General features: G+C 38.8%; 1 protein-coding gene across 1 annotated transcript; it reads left to right on the plus strand.

Moving 5' to 3' along the window:
- The first annotated feature begins 103 nt into the window (after positions 1 to 103).
- On the plus strand, positions 104 to 12,160 carry LOC103476611 (coiled-coil domain-containing protein 172). The gene is made up of 8 exons (XM_008429083.3): positions 104 to 297; positions 407 to 492; positions 2,319 to 2,435; positions 3,142 to 3,307; positions 3,413 to 3,514; positions 4,580 to 4,682; positions 10,771 to 10,858; positions 11,106 to 12,160. Exons 1-8 carry the CDS (start codon positions 219 to 221, stop codon positions 11,139 to 11,141), a joined length of 777 nt encoding a protein of 258 aa, XP_008427305.1. The 5' UTR covers positions 104 to 218; the 3' UTR covers positions 11,142 to 12,160.
- The last annotated feature ends 1,471 nt before the right edge of the window (positions 12,161 to 13,631 follow it).

The following is a 13,631-nucleotide window of genomic DNA, read 5'->3' on the forward strand; positions in this document are numbered from 1 at the left end:
GAATAGATTTATCAAAAGTAGGTCTATCAAAAGTGGTCAAAAAATAATTAGCAATTTATCAGCAATATAAATTTCTGATAATTTGCCAGCAACCAGTGCATGACCTGCTAGCTTAGGCTAGATACACGCAGAGGAAAAGTCTGTCTTTTTGTGCTCTGACTATCTTAACACAAAAGATTTTATACAGTTGAAAAAAAAATTGTAAGATAATTGTCAATATGAGTTTAGACTCACTCTTTCAACAAATTCTCCAGACTGAATATCAGCTGTCGGAACAGACACAAAAACTCAAAGATGGTATGACATCCTAGCTAACTAGCTTGTTTGGTTTAAGCTGGCAGCTACACACGAACTTTTATTTGCAAGTTATTTTTGTTAGCTGCTAATTATAACTTTTTCACCCCAGTAAAAGTGGAAATTATCCGATGCAATGAGAAGATTAAGAGTGAAACTGACAAATATAAGCAGATCACAGAGGAACTTGATAAAAAGGTAAGGGGCTAACATTTTATTGGGCTAATTAACTGTTGCTTTTTTCCACCTTCTCCATACAGCATTTTAGGGATTTAATTTGTTGGATTATATTTAATTTATATATGTCAGTGTTAAAAATTATGTTGGAATGTGTTTTTTTATTATTATTATGTGATACTGTTTTTTTTTTTTTTTTAGAATAGCCTTTTCTGATTTAGTTTGAATTCTTCTCGTAAATAGGTTTTATTTTTTGGATTTTGCATCACGAAGGTACGATATAATATTAAGTAATATTTTTTTAACATAACTAATTTTTTCTTAGATTTTTTGGTAAAATACAAAGAGAAAATGAAACGATGTTTAAACATACACAGCATCTGTTGGATCTGTTTAAATCTGTCTCAGCAATGGTATTTACACAGGAGATAAAGAGCTGCATATTGGCATTCTGATGAGCTGATTTGCCTTTTGATTTAAAACCGTCAATATCCGCCATTTGTTTAATCAGCAATCGATTGCATGTGCTGCTCTCAAATCAATGGCTAATTTCCACTGGATAACATTAGTAAAACCTCTCAGCACGTGTGAGGTATGATGCTATAGGGAGACACTTTGACCCTGCAGAAATATGTCTAACCTGTAAAGTTTAAAGAAGATATTATCTGTGTTTGTGGGTTGAATTAGTCCATGAGGCTGAATGCACAGACATAGCATCATCAGCATACAGCATCGTTTTGAAAAAGAAAACCCAACAGGGATGCATTTACTTTCTCCTGGAGATGGAATATGGAAAGTGTTTACATCTTTCAAATATACATGCTGTGTTTACCCTAGTGTGTTTACAGCTCTCGCGGTGCGACGCCTGACAGGTTTTGAAAGCTGTAATTATACTGTTTAGAAAACTTTGGTGCCGACTTTGCTCCCTGAAAATGATCTGTGTGCTTTTCTATTATCACATAGGAGCCAAATAAACTGAATATTAACTTCTTTTATAAGTCAGCTTTTGTTTTTTTCGTTTAGGGATGCAACAATGTGCTTGATGCTTTCTAAAAGTGCTTGTAGCTCTTGAACTTTTCCACATTTTCTCACTTAGTTATATTTTATTGGCATTTTATACTCTTATTTTCAATTCGGTTTTGTTCTCCGAGTGACGTCATGTTGTATAATTTATTTTACATTGCTTTCAGAATTCCTAGTTGTACTTTCTGAACCATCTGAAAGAAGGTTTATTGCAGTTTATTGTTGCATGTTTGGCCAAGGTAGTCAACTTATTGTTTTTGTCGGGTTTAGTTTCTTTATTATTTATTTTCCATTGGCTATTCTACTTCTAATTGCGCTGACTGAACAAATTAAAGTTGTTTTTATATGTTTGACCAACATTGTGACTCTGTTAGTGTTTTTAAGTGTGCTGAACTGATGCAGTTGTCAAATAAATTTCTAATTCAGGGCATGTATGTGTTTTAAAAAAATGTAGGTGGATTAAGTTGTTTTCCTGTATCGGATCGGTATAGACCAACACAACCTTAGATATTGGTATCGGAAATGGAAAAAGGCGATCAGTGCATTCCTCGTTTTTAGCAAATACAAATAATTTTGGTAATTCTACTTGACCTTAAAGGATAAAAGTTTGGTATGGCTTAACTTCAGACAGAAAGCCAAACAATGTGTGTGTCTTTTTATTCCCTGTGTAAGGTTCTGGTTTCAGCTGTATGTAATATAAGGTCGTGGCAGCTGTCCACGCCATCTCCCTGTGAGATGATGAACATATCTGTCATATCTTTAATTCCTTTCAACATGTCTCAGATTCTGTACCCTGACTTTTCAATTATCTATTTGCTCTCCAGGCTGAGCAGTTGTCCACCATGACTCTGCAGTGTGATATGATGAGGAAATGCAAAGACCAGGCATTGAAGAAAATTGAGGAGCAGCTTTGTCAGCAGAGTCACCTCATGGATCGTCTGGTGGGTTGAAGCCTGAATAAACATTGCCCATCTCTTTGGTTTCATATCATGTGATCATGTAGCGTGTGTAGTGTGTTTCCAGGCAGCAGTAAATGTTGCTAGTTCAAAAGCGTGTACATTTTTTAAACGTCAAATGGCAAAATTATCAGTCGTTTTTGGCGTACAAAATTAAACAACCAACTATGATTACATACATCTCCAATCAGTCTTCTTGTCACAGTTCATGCCATTTCATACAAACTTGCACTGTTTTATTGTTGCTGCACAAAGACTCAACAGTGAAATTGGTAACAAAATGTCATTGCTGGCCACCGGAGCGCACAGAGGACATAAAAAACCTATAGTACAATATAGATAAAATATGTTCATTTGTTTAGTGTCATTTGGGAAAATTTTATCTAAGAGCCTTAGATAACAGCATGCTAGCTCACCATGCTGAACTAGCATGGTCTGCTTTTGAGTTAAAGTAGCTGTATTTTCATGCTGCAATTTTCTACAAAATGCATATGAATGTAGAAACCCGGTCAACAAATGAGAAGTAATAGTTTTTTTCCAAATACATATATGTATTTATATTGAGAAGATTAGATTAGAATATAATTTCTGTGGTATGATGAGCTCTGAATGGAAATGGGGTCAAAGACGAGTTTTGCTTGTTTGTCTTTGTGTTTGTTGGGAGAACGTCACATGGTTGTTTTTCTGCTAGGCCAGGATCAAGAAGGAATCTAAAGAAGAAGAGCAGCAGTTCCTCCAGGAGATCACCAAATTCAATACTGACTTCAGCCTGGCAGGGAACATCGCAGCCGTGCTGGAGAGCCAGACTCGCGCTGAGATCCTGGCCCTTCACATGGAGGTGGAAGCTTTACTCAAAGGTAATAAAAACTGCTTTGTTCCTATTCAAGGCATTTATTTTATAAGTAATTTCGTTATAACTTCCAGTGCTTTTCATTATGTTTTCTGTCTCTCTCTGGTATCAGAGATGAATGAGATGAAAAGCAGGAACAGCCACATGAGCTCCACACTGGAGGAACGGAGGCGGCTGCTGCTAGAACTGCAGGAGCTGGAGAACATCCAGAGAGGTCAACTCAACCCCAGTTAGCTGCTAGCTAACATTTTAGCTAGCAGCTAAATGTTCAGGTCACTTAGCTACACTGAATAGTGGAGTCTTCATGTGAGAACTGTAAGCGCCATTATTATGCCATTATAATTACATGAAACATTAAGCAACAACAACAATATTGTGATTCATCATCTAGAAAAGTTGATTATCGTGACAGGCCTACTTAGATGGTTAAAACTAGAAGAAAGTGAAGCCACAGGGATAGTTAACTCAGAAGTTGAATTTAAAAGCAGACCACACTTTCCAGATTTTGTATTTGATTCCAATATCATGCCTGAAAGTTTGTTTTTGTAGCAATATGTTACAAAGTTCAATGGGCAAAAATACTCAGTTAATTCTTTATAGGTTGACATTTATTAACATTAGAATATTTTTGTATACTTTAAAAACACAAAATAGTTTTTTGAGAAAATATCTTGGCACACAGATAATATAAGTCAATAATTTCTTAATTTTAATGAAAAGCTTGAGCTCCTTTGGTGGATTATTTCACTTCTAACATAGAAAAAATGGAAAAATATATTATAAGTGAAAATATTCTGCCAGTGGAACCAGTATTTTTCCACATAAATTTTAAGAAATCATTTGCTTAATACAGGCTCCTTTTTCTTCCTGAAAGTTACTTGTAAGTTAGTTTTGTCTTATTTCCATATTAAAAGACAACTAAAAATACTTGGTAAGATCTTGTGTTTTTGTAGTGTAAGCACTAATCACTCAAAAGGCCTTACAGCAGGGGTGTCCAAAGTCGGTCCTCGAGGCCCGGCGTCCTGCATGTTTTAGTTCTCTCCCTGGTTTGACACACCTGGATAAAATGATGGCTCGTTAGAAGGCCTAAGAGGAACATTGACATGATGAAAAGGTTGTTACTACCACCAGGGAGAGAACTAAAACGTGCAGGACGCTGGCCCTCGAGGACCGACTTTGGACACCCCTGCCTTACAGTGTCTTTAGCCAACTCTACACCTTTTGTATTTATTCTGTGAGGAAAAAGATTCAAAACTTGATGCATTTCTTCCGACAGCAGACCTGGATCGGCAGACGAAGGAGGCCCGAGCACAGACTGACTCTCTGGGGTCAGAGGTCGAGTTCGTCAGTCAGAAGCACCTCACCGACAGCACCTGTCTGAGGTGAGCGCTTGATCCAAGAAAAGGAAGGAAAACTCCTCTTTCCCTTTAGCAGCTTAGGAAGGCTAGTTAGCTAAAGATTCAATGTTTTTTTTTATTTTTTTTAGGTTTTGTTGGTTATAGTGGCCTTTATTTGAAAGTAGTTCATCAGGAAAGAGGGAAATCAGAGGCGGGATACATGCTGCAAATGTCAGCAGGCCGGGAATTGAACATGCAACTACCGCCACGAGGACTAAGGCCTCAATACGTGGGTCGTGCTTTGCCCCTGCTCCACCACAGTACCCCATTCAATGTGGCTTGAAGGCTGCAATAATCCAAACAAAAGGAACCATGCCTCAGACAGAAAAGCTGTTATTAAAAAAACAGAAGATTTGAATCAGAAGGTGCTGAATGAAGCAGTCCTGTATTTGTGACTTTCCTGGCCGATGTTCCGCTCTGGAAGTGTAAATAACAGCATTAGAGGTATTTGGCTTAATTAAGGCTTTGATCCGCGTCGGCGTGTGTTTCAATCAGTCGACAAGCGGAGGGAAGACAGATGGGAATTCCATGTGATTGATGCCGGGAGGTTATTAAAGGAAAAGGGAGTGGCAAAGAAATACGGCTTGGTTTTAGTGGAATAGCACGTCATCTGTTGGCTGGACGAAAATCTAACTCCAGGCTGTCAGCTTCTTTCCAAAAGTTCTTATATTTTATGCACTACTAAAGAATCAGTGAAGTTTTGTTGCACTAAAGTAAAATGTTCTTGTTCTTTCCTTGTAACTGTGTTTTTTTTACATCGTTTTACAACTAGGTCTGTAAGCGTTAACGTGACAACACATGAGATTGATCTGAAAAGTTTGATGCATAAATATTACATAACACAGATGAATCAAACTACTATTTTGAGCTAAAATAGGGTTGCCTATTTCACAGCGGTTTGTTACAGGAGCAACAAACAATAATGAAAGGTAAAGACTTTCTGCAATAGCAGACGGCAACAAAAGTTGAATATTTTCAATTTTCTTGCATTGCGTTGCTAGCCTGCGTTGTGCACGTCCATATGTATGAGATCGAAGTTTCACATGTACAAATTACGTTGGCAAGGTGAGGATGAGGAGTGATTGTCGCACAATTTCCATAAGTAATGAACGAAGACGGACATTTCTAAATGAACCTTTGGAACAAAATAACTTCCTTTAAATCTTCCTGAATATAAAAACATGGAAAGCTGAGAATCTTTAGAAATATTTGGATTGAGGCAATAAAACATTGTTTTGAAAATGTGCATACAATGGTGGTTTTTGGCATCAGAAAAGGGCGGGGCACCCAAGAACTAGAAAATAAATTGTATCTCATCTGTTTGCTCCTACTTGTATGTATGTGTAGTGGAATAAATTTTCTTTAGACTACAGTATCTGCTTTTTATGGAAGCCTGTTTCCACCACTATGGTATAAAAAAATTAATTATCTCATTTCGAGATAGTATCTCGAAATATTGAGATACTATCAAGACCCAGGATAAAGAGGACCTCCCCTCGATCTGTGTTTCCCCATCATCTGATTCGGTTCCTCCTGCGTCTCCTTGTGACTCTGCACCACCCAGTGCACATGTGTTTTGGTGAAGTTGTCACACTTTTTTCACGTTTTTGCAAATGCCCTCTCATCAGACACACACACTGTAGCCACCTTCTAGGTTCCAAAACCAAACACTTCCAACAAAGACTGAGGGTGGTAACAGATGGTTTGATTCTTGCACACACTTCCAACTTGATTTTTTGAAAAAAAGAAAAATGCTTTATTTCTTGTTAAAATATCGACAAAATAATTACTAAAAATCTCTCACAACTTAATTGAAAACTAAAGTTAACTTAATCTGACATTTCAAGTTCAAAAAGTGGCCAAAAAAATCATTTTACAAAAATCTCCCATCATCACACCAGACATTTGCCCAAAGCAATAAACCTCCATCAAACACCCGGTTTATATCCATCCATCCATCTGTCCATTTTCTTACACCATTGTCCCTAGAGTGGTGTCGGGAGGGTGCTTTTGCCTATTTCCAACGAGACATTTCAGACGAGAGGCGAGGTACACCTTGTACAGGTCGCCAGTCCATTGCAGATTATTTTTATGTGTGTATGTATGTATATATAAACTTTTCTACCAATTAATTTTTCTTTGGACAGTTAGAATGCACTGGACGGTGCGGAGCCGCGAGGAGACGCAAGAGGAACCGTGTCTGATGGGGCAATGCGGATTGAGAGGGGATGCCCTGAAATTTTGAGATACCATCTCATTATTTTGAGATTTATTTATTTATTTTTTTTACCAGAGTGGCGAAAACAGGGTTCCATAGCTTTCTGCTAAAAAAAGAAAAAAAAAGAAAATGGTTGTCTTTTCATTGGTTAGAGTGCAGCAGGAGGAGGGGCTTATCCAGGGCACCATTCCTCCAAGAAACACAACTACATGCATATTTACATTTCAAGAATTTATTTGCATTTTGAAATGCAGAGCAGTATTTAAGTGTGACTCATTAATTTAAAGGTTAATGAGGCTTCCATGTATCCTTTTCCGTTGCTACACTTAAATACTGAATTTCCAGTTTTTGTTTTAACTTGTATACTTTTTTAATTGGAACAGGAGTGTAAAGTGTACCAAATTGTCTAAAAATCACTACAAATTAAAATCAAACAAATCTCTCGGGGGTCTCCTGGAGGAGTTGGGCCCTAAGCAACTGCTTAGCTCACACATGCATGGTCCCAGCTGTGGCTGTAGGGTACAAGAAGCTCTAGAATGGTCAGAAAGCCTAAACATTCAGCCAGGGCAGCAGTGGAAGGATTTAGTTCAAAGCAGTGTGGTCTAGTCAAAGTACTATCCTAACTCCATTTGAGGATCTGTAGTAAGACTGGAAAATCCCTTGTGTCTAAATGTTGTCCTCTTTCTTCCAGCTGTTCCATTTGCTTTATTATTTTTATTTGTTTTGTCTTTCCTTGATGTTTTTTCTCACATCTTGACTTTTGCTTCCTCTGCCTCATTTTATTCCTCTTTCTCATCTTCCTTTCTTCCATCCTCTGTACCTTATTTTGTCACTTCTTTTATTCCTTCCCCATTTAATTTTAATTTTCTTCCTCTCTTCCTTCCGTACCATCTCATTTTTCTGTCTTTCCTTCCTTTTTTATTCCCTTGTGTCCTTTCTTTCTTTTCCTGTTGATTTCCCCTCTTCTTTCCCTTTTTGTGACCTTTTATTTGTCCTTTATTTCATTTCCACTTTGAGACTTCCATACCTTTCATTCACCCTTTTCTTTCTCTGTGCCTTGCTTCTTTTCATTCTTTGTTTCTTGCTTGCTTCTTTTCTTCCTTGTATCCTTTTCCGTTTCTACACTTTCACTCTCCCTTCTGTCCTATTCTTTTCTTTGTTTGTTTTCCCTTCCTTGTGTCCTTCCTTCTTCCCTCCCTTGTCGCATCTATCCTCTCCTTGTTCCTTGTGTTCTTCCTTGTAGTTTCTAGTTTTCTACATCCCAATCTAGAAATATCTGTGATGAACCTGATCATGAACCAATATCATTCTTTGTGAGAAAGAATGATAGAAACGATTCTCCACACAAAGGTTCAGGTTCAGTTTTTACGGCTGCACACAATAACTCCTAAGCGGAGATAAAAGTGTGTTTTTCCTCAGATCAGTTGGTCTCTAGAGAAACATTGGACTCCTGGATGCTTCTCGCCGGTATGAGAGGGATCCACACTCGCGAGACGAACACCGGCCACCTCTTTCTGCTTTTATTGGAAGTTAATAAAACAATAAAGCAGCCACGCTTAGATTGCGTTTCTCGCCTTGTGAGAACCTACAACGCCGTTTAAAACTTTATACGTCTCACTGGAAGTTAGAAATCCAATTCTTTTTCAACGCGAGAGTGGCTCCTCTGTAATGTTTCATCAAAACACACAGGAGTGTTTTTGATGCTGGTTTAATCACGTTAGTACTTCTAGTGGAGCCTTCTTGCTCTTTAACAGTAATATTTGAGTAATGAAACTCTGAAGCTCAGGTGGTCAAACTGATTCCATCCCGTTCTGCACGCCAAACACTTTTTAAAGGACTGTAGCACTCACTCAGATTGATGCGTTCAATTTCCTCCAGTTGATGAGCAAAGGGTTATATATGTGTTTTAAAGAGATGGGGCTTTGACTGAAGGCAGGATTGATGGTCTTGCTTCAGGAAGCATGATCGCTAGGATGAGTGCGAGGAAGCTCCACCCCCTTCCCAAAGGAACGTCCTCGAGACTTCCTGAGGACTTCCTTGTCCAAGGGGGGACAATGATGCGTTTAATGAGGCTGATGGATGGAGAGGACATGCTACACAGATGCAGGCTTTACTGCAGCGCCACCAGCAGGCTGATGATAAACCCAAAGAGACCAGAGAGAGGAAAACTTTGTGGTTTAAAACCTCCAGACTCCAGAGAAACAAATAGAATCACTGAAGACTTTCACAGTTCGTTCAGTGTTCATGAACCTGAACATTGTCTTCATTTTGGGGCATCTAATTACTTAAGCTCTTATTTTTAAGAGTGTCAACTGTGTAACTAAAACTAGGTTAAAATATTTTTAGATTTATTTAGCCTCGTAGCATAATTGCCTCAATCACCTTACACATTACATAATCCATATTTTTGCCCATATTTCATTCATGTACATTTCTTGTTAAAATATGACTCAGGTAATTATGCTACAAAGCTAACGATTTATAGTTGACCGAAAGCCTATTGTAGTTTTTCACATTTTTCGTGCCTGGAGGGCTGGGGTCCTGCAACTTTTTCATGTGTCTCTTCTTCAACAAACCTGAGTCAAATAATGAGGTCATTGGCAGGAGTCTGGAGAGCTTGACTGCACTTAGGAGGTGATTCAGTTATTTGATTTAAGTGTCAGTGACCAGGGAGACATCTAATAGTTGCAGGACACCAGCCCTCAAGGACCAGGCAATCCTGGGCAATCCCCTCCCGGGCCCGGATGGGTGCCCATGGGGGCCTGGGTCTGGGGGTGCCAGGGAGGGAGGAATTGTTTCAAGTTGCTTTAATGTCTGATTATAGCCGGAGAAAGTGTGCCCTCGCCTGTCCAGAAAGGTGTATGTAATGTTAAAGTTACTGTCCCTCAATGGAATGTATAGTAGTCAGTCCCAGTGACAGTTTGACTCATGGTTTAGCCAATGTACTTCCTGGGTAAAAATTAAACAAGAAACGCAGCTCAAACCGCGCCACACCGCCCCCCCCAACAGTTTCCAGCAGCGCAGGTGATACACCGCCCCCCCGCCCGACACTGACTTGTTCCGCTAGTGGTTAGATGCCTTGCTCGAGAGCACATGAACATATAGGAGGGGAAAGAAGCTGCACCTGAACTCACAACCTTTCAAAAGCCAGATCAATACATCTAAAAGAGCTCAAATAACACACCTGATGTGTAACCTAAGCTAAATTTTTAGAGAAAATATTGAGTTGAGACTTTTTGTGCTGTGGCCAGCAGTGGAAACTGTATACAGCATCCCAATCCAATATTGATATCAGAAATAGTCCAATATCAGCCAAAAATGAGTATCGCATTATATTGGCCTACATCTAAAATATCTGAGATAAGTATGCAAATTAAAGCACTCCATCCGAGCATTTAGTCTGCCCCGGCATTTAGTTCTACCCGTCATGTCTATCCACCAGCACTAGCACTCTGCATGCAGACCTATTAAATAATAATATATGGCTCAGCTGTTTTCATAGCTATTGTTGTTGACCATTCTCTAAATAGCATCACTTGATTAAGCCTTTGCTACCATTCAACACTACAAAATAAGTAATAAAAGCATGTTTGATTCATCCTGATATTGTATGGGATCAATATTGGTATCGGTTGATACTGAAGGCTGCAATATCGGTATCATATCCGAAGTGGAAAAAGTTTTATCGGGATGCCTCTGTTGGTAAGAGACCGAAAAAAGTGATAACTAGCACTGGAACCTATACAAAGTGAAGCAACAAACAAATTAATGTATAAAAAACATGAATGGTTTTAAACTCGACATGCAGATACAGAAGCTCCATTTAAGGGTCTTCTCTTTTTGTTTTTTAATCAGCCTGAGGAAGGAGCTGGAGCTGCAGAAAGATGAAGACCTTGAACAACTGCGGCGGTCCCTGACCTCCGAGGTGCAGCTCCTCCAGGAAGTTAGTAGACCTGTCATGACCAGGGTTTTACTTAGACCAATAAGAGTGGTTTGGTACAACAATCATCCATGTACGAAGGATGAAACATCATGAGTCAGGTATCCAAATGGCAGGTCAGGGAGGTAGAAGATCCTTTGGTATTTATATTGAGTATTACAGAAAAAGGTTCAGAACAATGAAGCATCATTCTGGGAGAGCCATATAGAGTCCAAGTACATATTCATTTTTGCTTTTTTTTTATTTACAGAAACTGAAGAGCAGCCAGGAAAGAGAGCAGCATTAGGATTGGCCCACCGATTCAGGATGTTTACATTTACCATCAGCATTACTGGTTATGTTGCAATAATACTTAGTTATACTTTATTTAATGATATATTATCTAACTCTCCTATAATTCCTAGTTTTTGACAGCATTGTCAGTCGTTATTTGTTAACATTTATCAACATAATTCTGTACATGAAGTTTGTTTTTAATAAGTTGCTGACTGTTGAGAAGAAAATTACAAATGACAATATAATGATAATTTTAATATATTTCTGTTTATTTTTTGTATGTTTTATGTCTAAAGCATTTTCAGGTGCAGAGTTGTAAAAAATGTCCTAAAAATTAACATTTTCAGGTAAACGTCACAATTTCAAAATGGCAAACTGTAGTAAGGAGGATAAGAAAAACAATTAGTTTACACTGCCCTCACATGTACAAAGAGTGGTACTGTAGTAATATGTGTCGAGTCAAACACTGGAGAGCTGCTGCCATGTCCCTGTAAGGTTTTTTTATTACCTGGACTCCTGTGTTTTTATCACATTGGACTTTTTGTATTTATTTTTAAAACCATAGCCACAAATGAGTCTGGGATGAGTTCTGTACACAACATTTTGGTTCAACTGTGACTTAAAAATAGGAAAGTCACTCAGTAATGGAGTTGTTGAATGATAAAGTTAAGGACATTCAAACGTGTATGGTATTTTTACTACAAAAAAATGTATTAATGAAGTTATTGTAATAATGTTGGTATTTAAGCTCAGACTAGCTTTTAGATGTTCAAGTTTACTTTTAGTGCAGAATTTCAGTCGCATGCGTACCTATCCTGTAGGCTCAGATAAGAACATACACCCTCACTAATAGTTGGTTAAATGTAATTTCTGTAATTTTTCTGTCTGAACATTTGAACTCTGTTCCTATCTAGTTGATGAGAGAGTTGAGTTTTTGGTGCTTCCTGGGTTGTCCTTTAACTTCTTGAATAATTTTCATTCATTGGATGTTGAAGTTTGGGTACCGTAATAAACCATATTTGAAAGCTGGGGCTGTGCCAGAAAACCAGATTATTTACATGAACTTTATCATTTCAGCTAGAATTAGTGATCAAACACCCAGTCAGAATCTGAGCCTGGAAGCTTGTCTGCCACCGACAAAAGTTAAAATAGATCTTTGAGAGCTTCTATTTAACTTTTTAAAGGAACATTTATCCAAATACCAGTGGATGTCCATGTATACAGGTCCTTCTCAAAAAATTTACATATTGTGATAAAGTTCATTATTTTCCATAATGTAATGATAAAAATTCAACTCATATTTTAGATTCATTGCACACCAACTGAAATATTTCAGGTCTTTTATTATTTTAATACTGATGATTTTGGCATACAGCTCATGAAAACCCAAAATTCCTATCTCAAAAAAATGTGCATATTTGATCCGACCAATAAAAGAAAAGTGTTTTTATACCAAAAAAGTCAACCTTCAAATAATTATGTTCAGTTATTCACTCGGTACTTGGTCGGGAATCCTTCTGCAGAAATGACAGCTTCAATGCGGCCTGGCATGGAGGCAATCAGCCAGTGGCACTGCTGAGGTGTTATGGAGGCCCAGGATGCTTCCATAGCAGCCTTAAGCTCATCCAGAGTTTTGGGTTTTGTGTGTCTGAACTTTCTCTTCACAACATCCCACAGATTCTCTATGGGGTTCAGGTCAGGAGAGTTGGCAGGCCAATTGAGCACAGTAATACCATGGTAGGTAAACCATTTACCAGTGGTTTTGGCATTGTGAGCAGGTGCCAGGTCGTGCTGAAAAATTTTATCTTCATCTCCATAAAGCTTTTCAGCAGATGGACGCATGAAGTGCTCCAAAATCTCCTGATAGCTGCTGCATTGACCTGCCCTTGATAAAACACAGTGGACCAACACCAGCTGCTGACATGGCACCCCAGACCATCACTGACTGTGGGTCACTGGACTTATGGCATTTTGGCATTTCCTTCTCCCCAGTCTTCCTCCAGACTCTGGCACCTTGATTTCCAAATGACATGCAAAATTTGCTTTCATCCGAAAAAAGTACTTTGGACCACTGAGCAACAGTCCAGTGCTGCTTCTCTGTAGCCTAGGTCAGGCGCTTCTGCCGCTGTTTCAGGTTCAAAAGTGGCTTGACCTGGTGAATGCGGCACCTGTAGCCCATTTCCTGCACACGCCTGTGCACGGTGGCTCTGGATGTTTCTACTCCAGACTCAGTCCACTGCCTCCACAGGTCCCCCAAGGTCTGGAATTGGTCCTTCTCCACAATCTTCCTCAGGGTCCGGTCACCTCTTCTCGTTGTGCAGCGTTTTCTGCCACACTTTTTCCTTCCCTCTGAGGTGCCTTGATACAGCACTCTGTATTCGTTCAGAAATTTCTTTCTGTGTCTTGTCCTCTTTCTTGAGGGTGTCAGTGATGGCCTTCTGGACAGCAGTCAGGTCAGCAGTCTTACCCATGATTGCAGTTTTGAGTAATGAACCAGGCT

The sequence above is a fragment of the Poecilia reticulata genome, chromosome 15 (genome assembly GCF_904066995.2).
Source record: "Poecilia reticulata chromosome 15, P_reticulata-male-v2, whole genome shotgun sequence".
Lineage (NCBI taxonomy): Eukaryota > Metazoa > Chordata > Actinopteri > Cyprinodontiformes > Poeciliidae > Poecilia > Poecilia reticulata.

What these genes read in the sequence shown, in the direction of transcription:
- LOC103476611 (XM_008429083.3), top strand. Translation starts at nt 219, where the DNA reads ATGAGTTTAGACTCACTCTTTCAACAAATTCTCCAGACTGAATATCAG. An exon ending in CAGAGGAACTTGATAAAAAG is followed by an intron (nt 493 to 2,318) that starts GTAAGGGGCTAA and finishes TTTGCTCTCCAG; the next exon opens with GCTGAGCAGTTGTCCACCAT. An exon ending in GGTGGAAGCTTTACTCAAAG is followed by an intron (nt 3,308 to 3,412) that starts GTAATAAAAACT and finishes CTCTGGTATCAG; the next exon opens with AGATGAATGAGATGAAAAGC.